Source organism: Lathyrus oleraceus, chromosome 7 (assembly GCF_024323335.1).
Source record: "Lathyrus oleraceus cultivar Zhongwan6 chromosome 7, CAAS_Psat_ZW6_1.0, whole genome shotgun sequence".
Classification (NCBI taxonomy): domain Eukaryota; kingdom Viridiplantae; phylum Streptophyta; class Magnoliopsida; order Fabales; family Fabaceae; genus Lathyrus; species Lathyrus oleraceus.
Window position 1 is genome coordinate 436,271,507 of NC_066585.1, and position 21,093 is coordinate 436,292,599.

The 21,093-nt window shown below is 37.3% G+C and overlaps 1 protein-coding gene and 1 pseudogene across 1 annotated transcript; both read left to right on the plus strand.

Annotated features, from left to right (window-relative positions):
- Positions 1 to 21,093, plus strand: part of LOC127104218 (uncharacterized) — a 127,501-nt pseudogene that overhangs the window by 42,258 nt on the left and 64,150 nt on the right.
- LOC127106099 (glycine-rich cell wall structural protein 1) lies at positions 17,972 to 19,921 on the plus strand. The gene has a single exon (XM_051043380.1). The coding sequence runs from the start codon at positions 18,323 to 18,325 to the stop codon at positions 19,628 to 19,630; it is 1,308 nt and encodes a 435-aa protein (XP_050899337.1). The 5' UTR covers positions 17,972 to 18,322; the 3' UTR covers positions 19,631 to 19,921.

The window sequence follows — 21,093 nt, forward strand, 5'->3', positions numbered from 1 at the left end:
TCAACTCAAAATCATAATCATACTCAACCCAACACATAACACACGTATAATATTGGAATACATCCATTCATATTATACGCCATACATACATTATGCAATGAAACTCCATGCATGCGGTACCGACTATTCGTGAACACATAGTTCAACCTCACCGATCAAACCCAGATACGGCTACCAAGCTCACTAGTCCCACTCATTTGAGACCTAGTGACTCACTCACTAATTCCTCACCATGGGAATTAGCTACCACCCCAAGGGCTATGCTATGCACGCTAAATCACCTAGCATGCAAACATCAACAACAATCCACAATAACTCACTCACTAATTCCTCACCATGGGAATTAGCTACCACCATAAAGGCCATACTATGCACGCTAAATCACCTAGCATGCAACCATCAACAACAATCTACAATGGACATATGCTCACACTCTAAGCCATAAACAGTCCATCCACAATTGCATACATAATAGATATATTCACAGCATTATGCATATCATCATACATTATCAGCATATTTATCACAGAAGCATATCATGTCATGCCAAATAATAAATCACAGTATTAGCATACTCTACTAATACCTATACTGCTCAAAACAACGGGAAATGATCCCTACTATATCATACACCAATATAGGCCAAACGTCAAATATGTACACAATATTTGAATATCAATTTTCCACTTTCCAAACAGTGTTAACCGGTTAACGCCCTGGGTTAACCGGTTAACGCAACACAGAACACGCTTCCTGGCACATTTTAACAGTGTTAACCGGTTAACGCCCTGGGTTAACCGGTTAACGCAAGACAGACAGCAATTTCTCATAATTCATAACAGTGTTAACCGGTTAACGCCCTGGGTTAACCGGTTAACGCAAGACAGAAAGCTGTTCCTGCGCTAACACGAACAGAATGCAGATTTCTCGCATTTTTCGCCGTCGGAGGACTTCCGGACCTCCGATTTCAATTCCGTAAAAAGCTACACGTCCAGAAATTTACGACTCACCCACATATAGATTCAATTACAGTTTTAACATAACTTATTCATCACCATTTACAGCATTCCTCATCCCAATTAGGGTCAATTCAATGGCTTATTACTACCCATTACATGTTAACCCATAATACCCATTAAAGGACGATAAACCCCCCTTACCTGAGTTAATCCGGCAAATCCTTTAGCCTCAAGCTTTTCCCTTCTTCAACCCTTATTCTCTTGCTCTTCCTCTTTGCCCTTTCTCACTTTCTGTCGCTTCTCTGGTTTTCACGTGAAAAAAACCCTTTTTACCAAATGGAACTCTTTATATATATTCCAACTTTATTATTCCAATAATAATAATCCAAATAATATTCCAATTATTTAATTAAATTAATAAATATACTATTAACTTGAATTAAATAATTATCATATTTTATCGGGGTGTTACAACTCTCCCCCACTAAAAGAGTTTTCGTCCTCGAAAACATACCTCAAGCGAATAACTCAGGATAAGACTCCTTCATCTGACTCTCAAGTTCCCAAGTCACATTGCCACCTGCTGGTCCTCCCCAAGCTACCTTTACCAAATCAATCTCTTTACCCCACAACTGCTTCAACTCTCGATCCTCTATCCTCATAGGTGATGTTTCAACAGTCAGGTTATCTCTCACCTGTACATCATCTACTTGGACCACATGCGACGGATCAGGAATGTACCTCCTCAACTGAGACACATGAAAAACCTCATGCAAATTCGCAAGTGACGGCGGTAAAGCGATACGATAGGCTACCTCCCCTATCCTCTCCAAAATTTGATAAGGACCAATAAATCGAGGTGTCAACTTCTTCGACTTCAAAGCTCGACCAACCCCAGTTATCGGAGTAACACGAAGGAACACATGGTCTCCCTCTTGAAACTCAAGTGACTTCCTCCTCTTGTCGTGATAACTCTTCTGACGACTCTGAGCAATCCTCATCTTCTCCTGAATCATCTTAATCTTTTCCGTAGTTTGTTGAACAATCTCCGGTCCAACCACAGCACTCTCACCGGACTCATACCAACATAAAGGTGTTCGACATCTCCTACCATACAAAGCTTCAAACGGTGCCATACCAATGCTCGAATGAAAACTATTGTTGTAGGTAAACTCAATCAAAGGTAAATAACAATCCCAAGCACCTCCCTTTTCCAAAACACAAGCCCTCAAAAGATCCTCCAGTGACTAAATCGTCCTCTCAGTCTGACCATCAGTCTACGGATGATATGCAGAACTCAATCTTAGCTTAGTTCCCAAAGCCCTCTGCAAACCTTCCCAGAACTTCGATGTAAATCTAGGATCTCTGTCCGAAACAATACTCGACGGAATACCATGCAAACTTACAATTCTCTCAATATACAACTCAGCTAATCTCTCTAACGGATAATCCATTCTGATCGGAATGAAATGAGCCGATTTTGTCAATCTGTCAACAATCACCCAAATAGCTTCAAAATTCTTAATTGTCCTCGGTAAACCAGAAACAAAATCCATACTGATACTATCCCACTTCCACTCTGGAATAGCCAACGGTTGCATTAGCCCAGACGGCTTCTGATGCTCAATCTTTGACTTCTGACAAGTCAAACAAGAATAAACAAAACTCGCAATTTCTCTTTTCATTCCCGGCCACCAAAATAACTTTTTCAAATCATGATACATCTTCGTAGCTCCAGGATGAATACTCAGGCCACTACGATGTCCTTCCTCAAGAATACTCTTCTTAAGTTCGATAACATCCGGAATACACACCCGATTACCAAATTTCAAAACACCATTCTCATCAACTCTGAATTCACCACCTTGATCTTGATTCACTAGAGTCAACTTATCAACCAAAAGCACATCGGATTTCTGACCCTCTCTAATCTCATCCAGAATACCACTCGTTAACTTCAACATTCCCAATTTAACACTATTGTGAGTACTCTCACACACCAAACTCAAGTCTCTAAACTGCTCAATTAAATCCAATTCCTTAACCATTAACATAGACATATGCAATGATTTCCGACTCAATGCATCAGCCACTACGTTTGCTTTACCCGGATGGTAATTCAAACCAAAGTCATAATCCTTCAGAAACTCTAACCATCTCCTCTGTCTCATATTCAGCTCTTTCTGATCAAACAAATACTTTAAACTTTTATGGTCACTGAAAACCTCAAATCTTGACCCGTACAAGTAATGCCTCCATAACTTCAGAACAAATACCACAGCTGCCAACTCTAAATCGTGTGTCGGATAGTTCCTCTCATGAACCTTGAGTTGTCTCGAAGCATAAGCTACAACCTGCTTATTCTGCATCAAAACACCACCCAAACCCAACAATGAAGCATCACAGTAAACCTCAAATGGTTCTGATGGACTTGGTAATATCAGAATAGGAGCAGTAGTTAACCTTCTCTTTAACTCTTGGAAACCTTCTTCACATTTTGAATCCCAAACAAACGCTTGCCCCTTTCTAGTCAACATCGTCAACGGTAACGCCAACTTAGAAAATCCCTCAATGAATTTCCTATAATAACCTGCAAGTCCAAGAAAACTCCTTATCTCAGAAACTGACTTCGGAGCTTCCCACTTAGATACCGCTTCTATCTTAGAAGGATCAACAGCAACACCACCTCTTGAAATCACATGACCAAGAAAACTAACCTCCTCTAACCAAAATTCACACTTAGACAGTTTAGCAAATAACTTCTTTTCTCGTAGAACTCCTAAAACCACTCTCAAATGTTCAGCATGCTCTTCTTCAGATTTCGAATACACCAAAATATCGTCAATAAACACCACAACAAACTTGTCTAGGTACGGATGGAAAATCCTATTCATATACTCCATAAATACCCCAGGCGCATTAGTCACACCAAAAGGCATTACAGAATACTCAAAATGTCCATACCTTGTTCTGAAAGCAGTCTTCTGAATATCCTCAGTTTTCACACGTATCTGATGATACCCCGATCTCAAATCTATTTTGCTGAACACACTCGCGCCAACCAACTGATCCATCAAATCATCAATCCTCGGCAAAGGATACCGATTCTTGATCGTCACTTTATTCAGTTGCCTGTAGTCCACACACAACCTCATAGTACCTTCTTTCTTCTTAACCAATAACACTGGTGCGCCCCACGGTGACACACTCGGACGAATAAATTCCTTATCCAACAGATCTTCCAACTGACTTTTCAATTCAGTTAACTCAACAGCAGACATACGGTACGGAGCCATCGATATCGGCCTAGTACCAGGTACTAAATCAATCGAGAACTCAACTTCACGCTCTGGCGGTAATTCATTCACTTCTTCAGGAAACACATCAGGAAAATCACACACCACGGCTAGATCGCAAATCACCAGTTTATCTTTAGCCTCCAAAGTCGCTAACAGCATAAACAACTCTGCCCCATCTGCTACTGCCTCATTCACCTGCCTTGCTGATAGAGACAAACTCTTTCCTTCCTCAATCCCAGGAAAAATCACAGTCTTATCAAAACAGTTGATATAAACTCGGTTAAACACCAACCAGTTCATACCCAGGATAACATCAATCTGCACTAGTGGAAGACACACGAGGTCCATCCCAAAGTCTCTACCAAAAATACTTAAAGGACAATTTAAACAAACTGAAGTAGTAGTCACTGAACCCTTCGCAGGAGTATCAATCACCATACCCCATGCATCTCAGATATCTCTAATTTAAGTTTCACAGCACAATCCAAAGATATAAAGGAATGAGTCGCACCTGTGTCAATAATAGCTACGAGAGGAAAGCCATTAATATAACACGTACCTCGGATCAAACGATCATCTGCAAAAGTCTCAGAACCCAATAAAGCAAAGACCTTGCCTCCCGACTGATTCTCTTTCTTCGGCTTAGGACACTGTGGACTGATATGACCCACCTCTCCACAGTTGAAACAAGTCACAGTCTTCGACCGGCACTCTGCAGCCAAATGACCACCTTTCCCACACTTGAAACACTTCTTCTCAGCACTGATACACTCATGGATACGATGTCCAGCCTGACCACATCTGTAACACTTAGCAGGGGCACTGGAGTCTCCCCCACTAGGTCTCTTCATCCCACTCTGTCTCTGGAAACCTTTGCCAGCTGCATACGGTTTTCCACGATCATTCTGATTCTTGCCTTTCCTATCAACCCTCTGCTGATAGCTCTCCGCTCTGGCCTTGGTATCCTGTTCAAAGATCCTACAACAGTCAACCAGGTCAGAAAACACTCTGATCCGCTGATACCCAATAGCCTGCTTGATCTCGGGACGTAACCCGTTCTCAAACTTCACACATTTTGAAAATTCCCCAGTAGCCTCATCATAGGGAGTGTAATACTTCGACAGCTCTGTGAACTTAGCAGCATACTCAGTAACAGACCGGTTGCCCTGCTTCAATTCTAAGAACTCTATCTCTTTCTTTCCTCTGACATCCTCTGGAAAGTACTTCCTCAGGAATCTCTCTCTGAACACCGCCCAAGTGATCTCAGCACCCCCAGCAGCTTCCAACTCAGTGCGGGCAGCAACCCACCAATCATCTGCTTCCTCTGACAGCATATGCGTACCGAACCTGACCTTCTGGTTATCGGCACACTCAGTCACTCGGAAGATCCTCTCGATCTCCTTCAACCACTTCTGAGCACCATCTGGATCGTATGCTCCCTTGAACATTGGAGGATTGTTCTTCTGGAACTCACTCAGTTGACGAGCAGCTCCCAGTCCCACAACATTCGGATTTCCTCCAAGTACTCCAGCTAGCATACCCAGAGCCTCAGCAATCGCAGCATCGTCTCTACCTCTTCCAGCCATCTCTATTCTGAAAACCCAACAAGCTAAAATAATAAGTACTGATAGGGTTACACAACACCTATCCCGTACAGGGGAACAGAATAATTACGACTCGACTCGACCGACTATGCTCTGATACCACTAATGTAACACCCTTCTAAAATACCCCAATAATTAATTAATTCAACAAAATATAAATCAGAGTAAATATGCAATTTAAGGGTGTCACACTTGACACTTCACACCATTCACCATAATAACTTGTCATGCTCATTTATTAATCAAAATAAAACATTGCACAATTCGCAGCGGATAGAGATCTAATCAATCATGCAAACCATGTAACACATTACATGTACAATTATTCAACAACCAAATGAAAACAAGGTAAAACATCCCGTCCCGATGTTACTTCTACCAGAGCATGACCCACTAAGGAACTACACTAGACTCCAAGCACTAGCTTCTACTCAATCACTGCTCGTTACCTGAAACATAGTTGTAAGGGTGAGTTCCTCAATCGATATAATAAGCATTATAAAATATCATGTAATGCTAAGTAATTTAACACATTTCATCACCCAAATCAGATCACACATTCAGCAACGGCAACATCAACTCAAAATCATAATCATACTCAACCCAACACATAACACACGTATAATATTGGAATACATCCATTCATATTATACGCCATACATACATTATGCAATGAAACTCCATGCATGCGGTACCGACTATTCGTGAACACATAGTTCAACCTCACCGATCAAACCCAGATACGGCTACCAAGCTCACTAGTCCCACTCATTTGAGACCTAGTGACTCACTCACTAATTCCTCACCATGGGAATTAGCTACCACCCCAAGGGCTATGCTATGCACGCTAAATCACCTAGCATGCAAACATCAACAACAATCCACAATAACTCACTCACTAATTCCTCACCATGGGAATTAGCTACCACCATAAAGGCCATACTATGCACGCTAAATCACCTAGCATGCAACCATCAACAACAATCTACAATGGACATATGCTCACACTCTAAGCCATAAACAGTCCATCCACAATTGCATACATAATAGATATATTCACAACATTATGCATATCATCATACATTATCAGCATATTTATCACAGAAGCATATCATGTCATGCCAAATAATAAATCACAGTATTAGCACACTCTACTAATACCTATACTGCTCAAAACAACGGGAAATGATCCCTACTATATCATACACCAATATAGGCCAAACGTCAAATATGTACACAATATTTGAATATCAATTTTCCACTTTCCAAACAGTGTTAACCGGTTAACGCCCTGGGTTAACCGGTTAACGCAACACAGAACACGCTTCCTGGCACATTTTAACAGTGTTAACCGGTTAACGCCCTGGGTTAACCGGTTAACGCAAGACAGACAGCAATTTCTCATAATTCATAACAGTGTTAACCGGTTAACGCCCTGGGTTAACCGGTTAACGCAAGACAGAAAGCTGTTCCTGCGCTAACACGAACAGAATGCAGATTTCTCGCATTTTTCGCCGTCGGAGGACTTTCGGACCTCCGATTTCAATTCCGTAAAAAGCTACACGTCCAAAAATTTATGACTCACCCACATATAGATTCAATTACAGTTTTAACATAACTTATTCATCACCATTTACAGCATTCCTCATCCCAATTAGGGTCAATTCAATGGCTTATTACTACCCATTACATGTTAACCCATAATACCCATTAAACGACGATAAACCCCCCTTACCTGAGTTAATCCGGCAAATCCTTTAGCCTCAAGCTTTTCCCTTCTTCAACCCTTGTTCTCTTGCTCTTCCTCTTTGCCCTTTCTCACTTTTTGTCGCTTCTCTGGTTTTCACGTGAAAAAAACCCTTTTTACCAAATGGAACTCTTTATATATATTCCAACTTTATTATTCCAATAATAATAATCCAAATAATATTCCAATTATTTAATTAAATTAATAAATATACTATTAACTTGAATTAAATAATTATCATATTTTATCGGGGTGTTACATACCACATGCATGTCGAGTCGGTGTTGAGTATATTGCATAAGTGTTGCATTTGTATTGGTTGTTATTGATGTGTTGTTGGATAAGATGTTGTTGCATATGATGTTAATGATAATTGAGATGTGGTTTTGTATGATGTTGCTGATAATTAAGAAGTTTTCGTGTATGATGATGATTATGATTTGGATGTAAGAATGTGATATATCGTTATGCATGATTGTGTAGATGTTGTACTCTATTCTTCATTCTATATCGTTATTATTGAAATGAATTCTCACCACTTCTGTTTGAATGTTGCCTTTACATGGGCATCGTGCAAATACTCAAGAGTAGTATTGCTGAAGTAAGTGGAAGGTAGCTCTTAGATTACTTCTTTATTTTGTTACATTTACTAGTGGTACCTTACTCTGATCATGTAACATCAGGTTGGGTTAAACGCTTATTTTATTCCTTATGTCTGATTATGTTGAAGTCATAAGACTAGTTTTGTTGTTGAGAATTCTTAAGATGTTTAGTTGATTGATTACAACTCTCTTATTTTGTTATTACAATTGAAGTTGAGACTAGATGTTATTACTTGCTTTATCTTCCACAACTGTGATGATAATTCTGCTTCGATGATACTTTAAAATGGAAGTGAGCATGCAGTGACAAGTCATGAATGTCTTATTATGTGAATATATAATACCGATCAGATGAGATGGATGTCGTATAAACATCCCAGATATGATTCAGATAAGTGGGATGTCGTGTAAACATCCTTATCACAAATGTGTGTATTGAAATTTATTGTTGAAACCCGTGTTACGGAGCAGGTCATGTGTGTTATGAATGTATGTAACGGTTTCTTATTTTTATTATAATAATTATTAATAATAAAAAACCAATTTTAATGTGGTCCATAGTTTTGGGATTTTGGTTCTGAAAAGGGTATGATTTATTTTGGTTTTAATGTAAATTGAAATGACCATTTAATTGGGTGGTAATGAGTTTTAATGGCTTTAAATTCTTGATGATAGAATCAAGCCTATAAATAGTCTTTGGTCCCCAAAGTTTTCTCTCATCAGAAAAGAAATACACCATCTATATTGAGAGAGCAAGAGCTTGGAAGAATCAAAGACAGTGCACTCACAACACTACAACAATGGCTGGAGGTAAAACCTCTAATTCTATTTCTGCATTTTGTTTTATTGATCTTGTTGTTCTTTTGTTATCATGAACATAGGATCAACATTTGGTATCAGAGCCATGTCATTCATGAATGTTACCGCTGGGCTGTTTTGTTAAACATGTATTTTGATTCTGTTCATATCCATATGATTTCATTTTTACTGATTATTATGCCTTATTATTTAATCTTTGAATTAAATTTGTGCATAAATTAAAATTGATTTATAATGTTATTATTTTGTTAAGAAATTGTATAAGATATCTTATTTATTTAATTTTGTTCTCTCATATAATTGAGTTACTATGTCTAGTGATCGTTATAATTTTGATTAATTTGGATTAGCCACAACATCCTTAAATTAATTGAAATTATTATTTTAAAGTTTTGAGATCACATAAATTATTAGACATAAAATTGTAATTAATTATACGTGGTATAATGAATTTTATCCTACAGGAATTTTTATTATATTAGTATGATTAATTAGGATAAAATGTCAAAATATTTTCATAACTTGCCCATAGGAATTATGAATTGGTACATAATTTGATAGTTTTATCATAAAGTATTAATTTTGGATAGAAAAAACAAAATTATATCATGCACGTAAAATGTGAGGTTTGAAAAATCTATCGCAATTTTTTTTAAAATCTTCTTACATTAAAATTTAGCGCACAGGTAATTTTTATGTTGCAAGATTTATTTTATGGTATGTTTATATTGATAATACATACAATTTGGATAATATTTATGCCTCAAATTTTGACATCAATTTTGTTTATCTTTTTAGCTTCTCAACCTACTAATTTTTCTGATATCTGATGTGATATTCCCGAGCTCAGAGGAGATAACTATAAGGTGTGGAAGGAAATAATTCTCCTCCATCTAGGATGGATGGACATAGATTATGCTATTAGGAAAGACGAACCACCTACAGTTACAGATGAAAGTACTCTAGCTGCAATCGCACTATATGAGCGGTGGGAGAGATCCAACCAGCTCAGTGTGATGTTCATTAAGACTAAGGTCACAGGTGGAATACGTGGTTCTGTCGATCAGCATGAGAATGTCTATGATTTGCTGAAAGCCATTGACGATCAGTTCGTCACTTCTGAAAAGGCTTTGGCAAGCACATTAATTATGAAATTTTCCTCCTACCGACTCACCAATGTGAAAGGTGTGCGTGAGCACATAATGAAAATGCGTGACATTTCAGCTCAACTTAAGAAACTTGAGGTTGATATGTCTGACTCCTTCCTGGAGCACTATGTCTGAATCAAAGGCAGTGCACTCACAACACTGCAACAATGGCTGGGGGTAAAACCTCTAATTCTATTTCCGCATTTTGTTTTATTGATCTTGTTATTCTTTTGTTATCATGAACATAGGATCAACATTTGGTATCAGAGCCATGACATTCATGAATGTTACCGCTGGGCTGTTTTGTTAAACATGTATTTTGATTTTGTTCATATTCATATGATTTTATTTTTACTGATTATTATGCCTTATTATTTAATCTTTGAATTAAATTTGTGCATAAATTAAAATTGATTTATAATGTTATTATTTTGTTAAGAAATTGTATAAGAGATCTTATTTATTTAATTTTGTTCTCTCATATAATTGAGTTACTATGTCTAGTGATCGTTATAATTTTGATTAATTTGGATTAACCACAGCATCCTTAAATTAATTGAAATGATTTTTTTTAAGTTTTGAGATCACATAAATTATTAGGCATAAAATTGTAATTAATTATACGTGGTATAATGAATTTTATCCTACATGAATTTTTATTATATTTGTATGATTAATTAGGATAAAATGTCAAAATATTTTCATAACTTGCCCACAGAAATTATGAATTGGTACATAATTTGATAGTTTTATCATAAAGTATTAATTTTGGATAGAAAAAATAAAATTATATCATGCACGTAAAGTTTGAGGTTTGAAAAATCTATCGCAATTTTTTTAAAAATCTTCTTACATTAAAATTTAGCCCACGGGTAATTTTTATGTTGCAAGATTTATTTTATGGTATGTTTATATTGATAATACATACAATTTGGATAATATTTATGCCTCAACTTTTGACATCAATTTTGTTTATCTTTTTAGCTTCTCAACCTGCTAATTTTTCTGATATCCGCTGTGATATTTCCGAGCTCAGAGGAGATAACTATAAGGTGTGGAAGGAAAGAATTCTCCTCCATCTAGGATGGATGGACATAGATTATGCTATTAGGAAAGACGAACCACCTACAATTACAGATGAAAGTACTCCAGCTGCAATCGCACTATATGAGCGGTGGGAGAGATCCAACCGGCTCAGTGTGATGTTCATTAAGACTAAGGTCACAAGTGGAATACGTGGTTCTGTCGATCAACATGAGAATGTCTGTGATTTGCTGAAAGCCATTGACGATTAGTTCGTCACTTCTGAAAAGGCTTTGGCAAGCACATTAATTATGAAATTTTCCTCCTACCGACTCACCAGTGTGAAAAGTGTGCGTGAGCACATAATGAAAATGCGTGACATTTCAGCTCAACTTAAGAAACTTGAGGTTGATATGTCTGACTCCTTCCTGGAGCACTATATTGTGAACTCTCTTCCGTCTCAGTATGGGCCTTTCAAGATCTCCTACAATACACGTAAAGACAAATGATCAATCTATGAATTAATGACCATGTGTGTTCAGGAAGAAGAAAGGCTTGTAATGGAACATAGTGAGAGTGCATTGCTGACAAGCACTCGCGGGAAGAACATAGCTTTCAAAACTGACAAGTCACAAGCTAATCAGAAAGGGAAATTCAAAATACCACCGCAAGGTGATATCAAGAAAGAAGCAAAGTGTTACTTCTGTAAAACGGGAGGACACATGAAGAAGGAATGCCCTGGATTCAAAGAATGACTTGAGAAGAAAGGTAATTTATTCTCATTTGTTTGTTATGAATCTAATATGACCGATGTTAATATTAACACCTGGTGGATTGATTCTGGATCAACAATCCATATAACAAATTTCTTACAGGGTATGCAAAACCTAAGGAAGCCAGTGGGAAGTGAGCGGACTGTCCTTTTAAGAAGCAGGATGGGCTCACATGTGGAAGCTATTGGAACTTGCAATTTAATTTTGAATAATGGTTTTGTTTTGAAATTAGAAAGGACCTTTTATGTACCATGTTTCTCACGAAACTTGATTTCAGTTTCTAGACTTGTACCTTTTGGATATTCCTTTAATTTTAAAGACACATTGTTTGAATTATTTTATAATTCGGAATATGTTGGGAATGGTATATTGTCTGATGGTCTTTATCGTATTAATTTACAAATCGAATCCATTTATAGTTCAATGCATGTTCAAACTGGCACTAAGCGGTGTAATATTAATGATAATTCTTCTATGTTATGGCATCGGAGATTAGGACATATCTCCATAGAGAGAATTAAAAGGTTAGTAAAAGATGGGGTACTTAATACTCTATATTTTGGTGACTTTGAAACTTGTGTTGACTGCATTAAGGGAAAGCAGACCAACATGTCTAAGAAAGGTGCCAATAGAAGTTCAAGTATATTAGAAATAATTCATACAGACATATGATGTCATGATATGGATGCACATGGTAAGAAATATTTCATCACTTTCATAGATGATTACTCACGATATATGAATATTTATTTGCTTAACAATAAATATGAAGCATTGGATGCCTTCAAAGTCTTTAAGGCTGAAGTTGAGAACCAGTGTGGAAAACAAATAAAGATAGTGAGATCAAATCGGGGTGGTGAATACTATGGTAGATACACTGAGAGTGGACAAGCACCTGGTCCATTTGCTAAGTTTCTTCAAGAACACGGACTATTTCCCAATACACCATGCTCGGTTCTCCGAACCAAAATGGTGTTGCAGAAAGAAGAAACCGAACATTATTGAACATGGTGCGGAGTATGCTTAGCAACTCTAATCTTCCTAAATCATTGTGGAATGAAGCACTAAAGACGGTTGTGTATATTCTAAACCGAGTTCCATCCAAGGTTGTCCCAAAGACACCATTTGAGTTATTTAAAGGATGGAAGCCGAGTGTACGACATATGCGCGTTTGGGGATGTCCGTCTGAGGTGAGGATTTATAACCCACAAGAAAAGAAACTAGATCCGAGGACCATTAGTGGGTATTTCATTGGATATGCTGAAAGGTATAAAGGTTATAGATTTTATTGTCCATCTCATACAACTAGGATTGTGGAGTCAATAAATGCAAAGTTTCTTGAAAATCATTTGACTAGTGGGAGCGATCAAATCAAAAGTTCAATTTATGTGCATGATCATATAGAGTATGAACCTTCCACTTCAAGTAATAGATTGGTTACTATTTACAACATCCCTCAAGTTCAAATGGATGTTGATCAACCAATCATCGAGACTCCACAAGCTACTGATGATCCAGTAAATCAAGTTGGTCATCAAGATAATGAATAATTAGTTGAACAACAAGATCCACAAGAAAATTTTGATCAAACATTAAGAAGATCTACTAGTACAAGAAAATCAGCTATTCCTAATGATTACATTGTGTATCTACAAGAATCTGACTATAATGTTGGAGCTGAGAATGATCCTGAGAGCTTTAGACAAGCCATGAGTTGCAAAGAGTCAAATTTGTGGTATGATGCCATGAATGATGAAATGAATTCCATGAAAAACAATGATGTATGGGATCTTGTAGAGTTACCTAATGGGGCAAAGGCCATTGGTTGTAAATGGGTTTTTAAAACCAAGAAAGATTCATTAGGCAACATTGAGAGATACAAGGCCAAACTCGTTGCTAAGGGATTTACTCAAAAGGAGGGAATCGATTACACTGATACTTTTTCTCCTGTATCTAAGAAAGATTCTCTTCGTGTCATCTTGGCATTAGTTGCACATTTTGACCTTGAGTTGCATCAAATGGATGTGAAAACAGCCTTTCTTAATGGTGATTTAGAGGAGGAGGTTTATATGAAACAACCTGAAGGTTTCTCTTCTAATAGTGGTTAGCATTTGGTTTGCAAGCTTAAAAGATCCATATATGGGTTAAAACAAGCCTCTCGTCAATGGTATCTTAAATTCCATGAAACGATATCCTCATTTGGGTTTATTGAAAACCCCATGGATCAATGTATATACCAGAAGGTCAGTGGGAGTAAAATTTATTTTCTCATTTTGTATGTGGATGACATACTACTTGCAACCAATGATAAAGGTTTTCTACATGAGGTGAAACAATTCCTCTCTAAAAACTTTGATATGAAGGATATGGGTGAGGCATCTTATGTCATTGGCATTAAGATCCACAGAGACAGACTTCGAGGAATTTTGGGTCTATCATAAGAAACCTACATCAATAAAGTTTTAGAGAGATTTAGAATGAAAGATTGTTCACCAAGTGTTGCATCCATTGTCAAGGGCGATAGATTTAATTTGAATCAATGCCCTAAGAATGATTTTGAGCGGGAACAAATGAAGAACATTCCATATGCTTCTGTTGTTGGAAGTCTTATGTATGCTCAAGTATGCACAAGGCCCGACATTGCATTTGCTGTTGGAATCTTAGGAAGATATCAGAGTAATCCAGGTATGGATCATTGGAAAGCTGCAAAGAAGGTGTTGAGATATCTTAAAGGAACAAAAGATTACATGCTAATGTATAGGCAGATGGACAATCTTGATGTGATCGGCTATTCAGACTCCGACTTTGCTGGTTGTGTTGATTCTCGCAAATCAACATCAGGATATATTTTTATGATGGTTGGTGGAGCTATTTCATGGAGAAGTACTAAGCAAACCTTGGTTGCTACTTCTACTATGGACGCCGAGTTTGTCTCCTATTTTGGGGCTACTTCTCATCGTGTATGGCTTAAGAGTTTTATTTCTGGGCTTAGAATCATGGATTCTATTTCTAAACCTCTGAAGATTTTTTGCAATAATTCAGCAGCTGTCTTTATGGCTAAGAACAATAAAAGTGGAATTCGAAGCAAGCACATCGACATAAAGTATTTAGCCATTAGAGAAAGAGTTAAAGATAAAATAGTAGTTATTAATCACATTAGTACTGATTTAATGATCGTTGATCCTTTGACTAAGGGCATGCCACCAATACAATTTAAGGATCATGTAGAGAACATGGAACTTGGGTCCTCCTTATGATTGTATACATACAGCTTATTAATAAAACTCTTATATTGTGATGTTTTCTCATTTTCATGCGCACATCAGTTTGAGAAAATATGTTACATCTGGACCAAGAGTAAACATTGGTTTATTCATCAAGTTAGTTACCATATTACAGATATATGCTTGAAAATAGACATGTTGTAATACATAGATGAGACTACTCGCTTTAAGTGGGACTCTCTCTATGATTCACATATTTATTTCTTGAGTAAGTTTTCCATGACTCATTTATGCCAATAATCAGTTCTATGGATCAAGTGGGAGAATGTAACAGTTTCTTATTTTTATTATAATAATTATTAATAATAAAAAAACCAATTTTAATGTGGTCCATAATTTTGGGATTTTGGTTCTGAAAAGGGTATGATTTATTTTGGTTTTAATGTAAATTGATATGACCATTTTATTGGGTGGTAATGAGTTTTAGTGGCTTTAAATTCTTGATGGTAGAATCAAGCCTATAAATAGTCTTTGGTCCCCAAAGCTTTCTCTCATCAGAAAAGAAATACACCATCTATATTGAGAGAGCAAGAGCTTGGAAGAATCAAAGGCAGTGCACTCACAACACTGCAACAATGGCTAGAGGTAAAACCTCTAATTCTATTTCCGCATTTTGTTTTATTGATCTTGTTGTTCTTTTGTTATCAGGAACATAGGATCAACATGTGTGACACCCTACGTGATTTTATTTTATATTTAATTTACGTGATAAATTATGTGCGGGGTTTAGGGTGTTACAACATAGGCCAAACTATTGTTGTTTTATAAGGTTGCAACCCTCGATGAAACACACACTTTCAGCGATATTTTTGCTAAGTGTTGCATTGTTTCGCCTACGGTAGAACTTTTCAATTGTTGAATTGTTTCGCCTACAACAACACTTTTATCAAATACTGCACTATTTTGCCAACAACAATAGTTTTCAAAGGTAGTATTGTTTTGTATTCTGCAATCCTTCACGAAGTTTTGTCTATTTTCGAATACAAACCTACTGCAACACTTCATAAGTGTTGCATATTTCTAAATTTAAACCTACTACAACATTTCACAAGTGTTGCCTATTAATGAATTCAAAATTAATCTTCACTTGAATATTTTCTTATCATTTTGGAACACACTCAAGATTATTAATTGTTAATAATTTACAACAGTAGTATTGTTTGTCGTCGTGGTGTTGTTCGCCGTGAAGGTGAGTAACAAAAAAAGATGAGCAGGGACGGATGCAGGAGTTTTAATATGTGGGGACAAAATTTATAAATTTGTTATACTAAAACCATAATATATTATTTATAAATAAATATTAAATATTTTTTAAATATTTTTTATTATTTTAAAATTACTAATAATTATTTATTTATTTATAATTATACAATATATTTTATCTTCACAAATCATCTGATAGTTCATAGCTCATTAATTTTTCATTAATTCTAATAAAAATATAGAATAATAAAGATAAGACGAAAACATTCCGCATATTAAAATATTTATATCATTTAATAGATTATTTTAGAATATATTTTAAAATGAAATAAGTATTTAGTACACTATCATTAGTATTACTAAAGAAATAGTATAATAGAATTAAATTTTTAATTCTAGTGGAGGCATGGCCCTGCATAACCATGTATGTAGCTCCGTCCCTAAGCGTGGATGTAGTATGGTGGTTGTGATGTTCTTCTTCGTGGTGGAGCTGGTGGTGTTGTTGTTCTTTGTGGTGGAGTTGATGGTTGTGAGTGATGGTGGTAGACCAAGGGTGTTTATGTGAGGTGACCGTGAGTGATGATGAGAGGAGAAGAAAACTTAGAAGCTCTCGGTTTGGATTAGACAGTGGATTCTTGTCCATACCTAATTACATCAAATAAAGAGAACTATTAGTCAAAAGAAAGTACCCTAGTTTTATTTATAAACAAAAATAAACATAACCAATTTATTATTTTAAATATAAACAAATAACCGATATTTTATTTATATTTGATGTGTTTGTGTCATAACTATTTTTATATTAAAAACTAAATGTTATAAATGAATTATAAATGGGTATTAGTTTAATGTGCTATGAATAAATTAAATATTCTCTCCACGCTAATACAACTACAACAATTAATTCTCTAAAAAATTATAGTGAAGAGTTTCTAGAGTTTTTTAAACTAAAAATATTTAATTAAATTGAAAAAAAATTATGTTATCTTATCTAAATGCTCTTAGATAAGTAACAGTTTAATTATATATACATTAGTAGATATATTTTCTTATACAAAATAAACATGTAAAAATTAACTTTCTTTTTTGAGAAAATGTAAAAATGAAGTAGTAAGTTTGTTTGGTAATATATTCATTTGTGGTCCGTGGATAAAATTTATTCTATTGTAGATATAAAATAAATTCTAAAATAGTGAAGTGAAGAATTAAATTAAATACCTAAGAAAAGTAGTGGGGCGAATTTAATTTTACTCAGAAAAGTAGCTTGGAAGACAACATTCGTCGGTAGGGTTGACCAAGTTATATTCAAATCATGTGCAATCCAGCCTAAACATGAATGGTTACCATAATGGGATAAAAACTGTACAACTATTGCAAATTTTACACCCTAATAAATATACTTTATTGTAGTAAAAAAACAGTTTTATACACTGTTTTCTCGGGACCATATTTAGAAGGAAGCTCATTTTATGCTTACATTTTTTGCAAAATCAATATACATGTATGAAGGGAAATATTCAACGTGGGCTTATGCATAAATCATAAACAAATGATCTGCATTATTATGAAATGCAAAAAAGTGTGATCCTACTAGGTTACCACATGCAACCAGAGTCCACGTTGGACTTTTGAATTTCATTATTGTTCCACTTGTTATCCTTTAATGCTTCCTCCTACTCCCCCAACGGCTCAGAACACGGGAACTTTAATACACACTGATATTTGATGAAGCCTATAAGAACACATTATACAATATCTGCAAGAGATCAAGAGCAGCAAAGTGACAGCTTATCAAAGAAACAAAAGAGCAGCAAAGTGTAAGAAAACGTGTGAAGGAGTTTTTCATTTCAATTGGACATTTATGGGCTTTCAAGTGAAATGGCTTTCTGTGAGTGTTCTACTTCTTTGTATTGTTCTTGATCTTAGTGTTCTTACTCTTGGTGATCACAAGCTTGACCAAGAAAGATTTGGAGATGATTGTCGATTTGGACGTGGACCTCGTTGTAGAGGTTGGGGTGGTCGTCGTGGTCGTGGTGGCTTTGGAGGTGGAGGTGGAAGAGGAGGAGGCTTTGGTGGTGGTGGAGGTCTTGGCGGCGGCGGTGGTGCGGGAGGAGGTCTAGGTGGTGGTGGAGGACTTGGAGGTGGTGGTGGTGCTGGAGGAGGTCTTGGAGGTGGTGGTGGTGCTGGTGGAGGACTTGGAGGTGGTGGAGGTCTTGGTGGTGGTGGTGGTGCTGGTGGAGGAGGAGGTAGTGGTGGTGGAGGTGGATTAGGTGGTGGATCTGGCCAAGGGGGAGGATTTGGCGCTGGTGGAGGTGTAGGTGGTGGAGCTGGAGGAGGTATTGGAGGTGGTGGGGGAGGAGGAAGTGGTGGTGGGGGTGGATTAGGCGGTGGATCAGGCCATGGTGGAGGTTTTGGTGCTGGTGGAGGTGTAGGTGGTGGAGCCGGAGGAGGTCTTGGAGGTGGTGGGGGAGGAGGAAGTGGCGGGGGTGGTGGATTAGGCGGTGGATCAGGCCATGGTGGAGGTTTTGGTGCTGGTGGAGGCGTAGGTACTGGAGCTGGTGGAGGCATTGGTGGTGGTGGAGGAGGTGGTAGTGGTGGTGGAGGTGGATTAGGTGGTGGCTCGGGACATGGAGGAGGTTTTGGAGCCGGTGGAGGTGTAGGTGGTGGAGCCGGGGGAGGTCTTGGAGGTGGTGGGGGAGGAGGTAGTGGTGGTGGAAGTGGATTAGGTGGTGGTTCAGGACAAGGAAGTGGATTTGGTGCTGGTGGTGGTATAGGTGGCGGAACCGAAGGAGGAATTGGTGGTGGTGGTGGAGGAGGTAGTGGCGGTGGAGGTGGAATTGGTGGCGGCTCAGGACATGGTGGTGGATTTGGAGCTGGAGCCGGTATTGGCGGAGGTTCAGGAGGAGTAGGCGGTGGCGGTGGTGGAGGAGGTGGAGAAGGGGGAGGAATAGGCGGAGGTTCAGGACATGGGGGAGGCTTTGGTGCGGGTGGTGGTGCAGGAAGTGGAGGTGGCACGGGTTTAGGCGGTGGTGGAGGTCATGGTGGTGGAGGAGGAATTGGTATAGGAATTGGTATTGGAATTGGGGTTGGTATAGGTTCTGGAGCTGGGCAAGGATCTGGTACTGGAACAGGTTCTGGTATTGGTGGAGGAAGTGGGGCTAAACATTAATCTTATATGGATTTATGGAGTTTTGCGACTTTTGTGGAGATGTTTACAATTTTTAATATAACTCATAATAAACTATTTATGAGTAATGTGCATTTTATGTGACTATTTTTACAAATTATTTTACTAAGTTTAAGGTTAGGAATCTTTTTGTTACAATCAATGCACTCTTATAATAATTTCAAATCATAGAGGGTTAATACTGTTAATAATTATTCGCAATATATTAAGAGTGATGATTAAACTATGTACTTCCTTATCCATTTGTATTTGCGGTGAGTACATTAGAGGTGACTATGTGTGCAATAAGCTAACCATGAAGTCTTTTTATTTCTGAGATATGAATAATTGATGTCTTGACCTAATCCTCTAGATAGATATTTATAGCTTCAACTCTCTCTTGAAGGAAGTCATCGATTTGCACATAAAGTCGAGCATTTGCAGCTTGACTTTGACCCACTTTAGAGCGTGATCGGTGACTTGTTACTCTAATATAGGAGATGTGGTTAGTCAGCTTAGTTATACTCATGACTATTCGGTTAAAATAGGGATACTCTCGTTGTTTGAGAGAAACATATTAGGTGACTATTCTTCTATAATACAAGGGGTATGGTGAGATTGCATTTGCATCTGATATGTGTGCAATCTTGCATAATCTCTTTTTCGACCTCTTATTTTATATTCAAGATATGAGGTGAATGGGTTGACACCATTGATATTCAATGTGAATGGGTCATAATATAATAGCCCATTGTCCCTCAAGCATCTAGCTTATAAGGGAAACGTGGTTAAAGAAGTACATTACAATCCAAAGTCTCTCAAGCATGAGGCTTCAAAGGGCGAAGTGGTTTAAGGAAGTTATAAGAGTTCACATTCTCTCAAACACAATACAAGCAAGGGAAAAGTGGTTAAAGGTGGACATAAAAGTTCACATTCCCTTAAGAAAGAGGCACGCAAGATCAAAGTGGTTAAATGAATACGTAACATTCACATTCCCTCAAGCACGAGGCCTGCAAGGGAGAAGTTGTTAAAGGAGGAAATAATAGTCCATAGTTCCTCAAGTACAAATCATGCAAATGTGAAGTGGTTGAGTTCGATGTTGTCTTCAAAGATGATGTTACTAGTGTGATTAAGGTTGACTTTTATCATAAGCATTTGATTAATGTAGATGATTAGGATTTCAAATTGAATGGTGGTTATAAAACCCTTGAATGTTTCATTTAATGTTGAAAATGATATCATGCATATGGAAGAACCGGTTGATCTGAGTCCTTCATTTTGTGGCATGCTTAAAAAACTAGACCTTTGATGTTCAAATATAACTCTTGGATCAAAGTTTATTCATTTTCTATAAATACATGGAAAACTCATGTCATTTCCATCACTTGTTTGTCTGAACTTTCTAAACCCATAATTGTTTCTTCTTCAACTTACTCTTTATTTCAACTTTAGTTATCCCACAATGC

Coding starts and splice junctions, on each gene's coding strand:
- LOC127106099 (XM_051043380.1), top strand. CDS start 18,323: ATGGGCTTTCAAGTGAAATGGCTTTCTGTGAGTGTTCTACTTCTTTGT.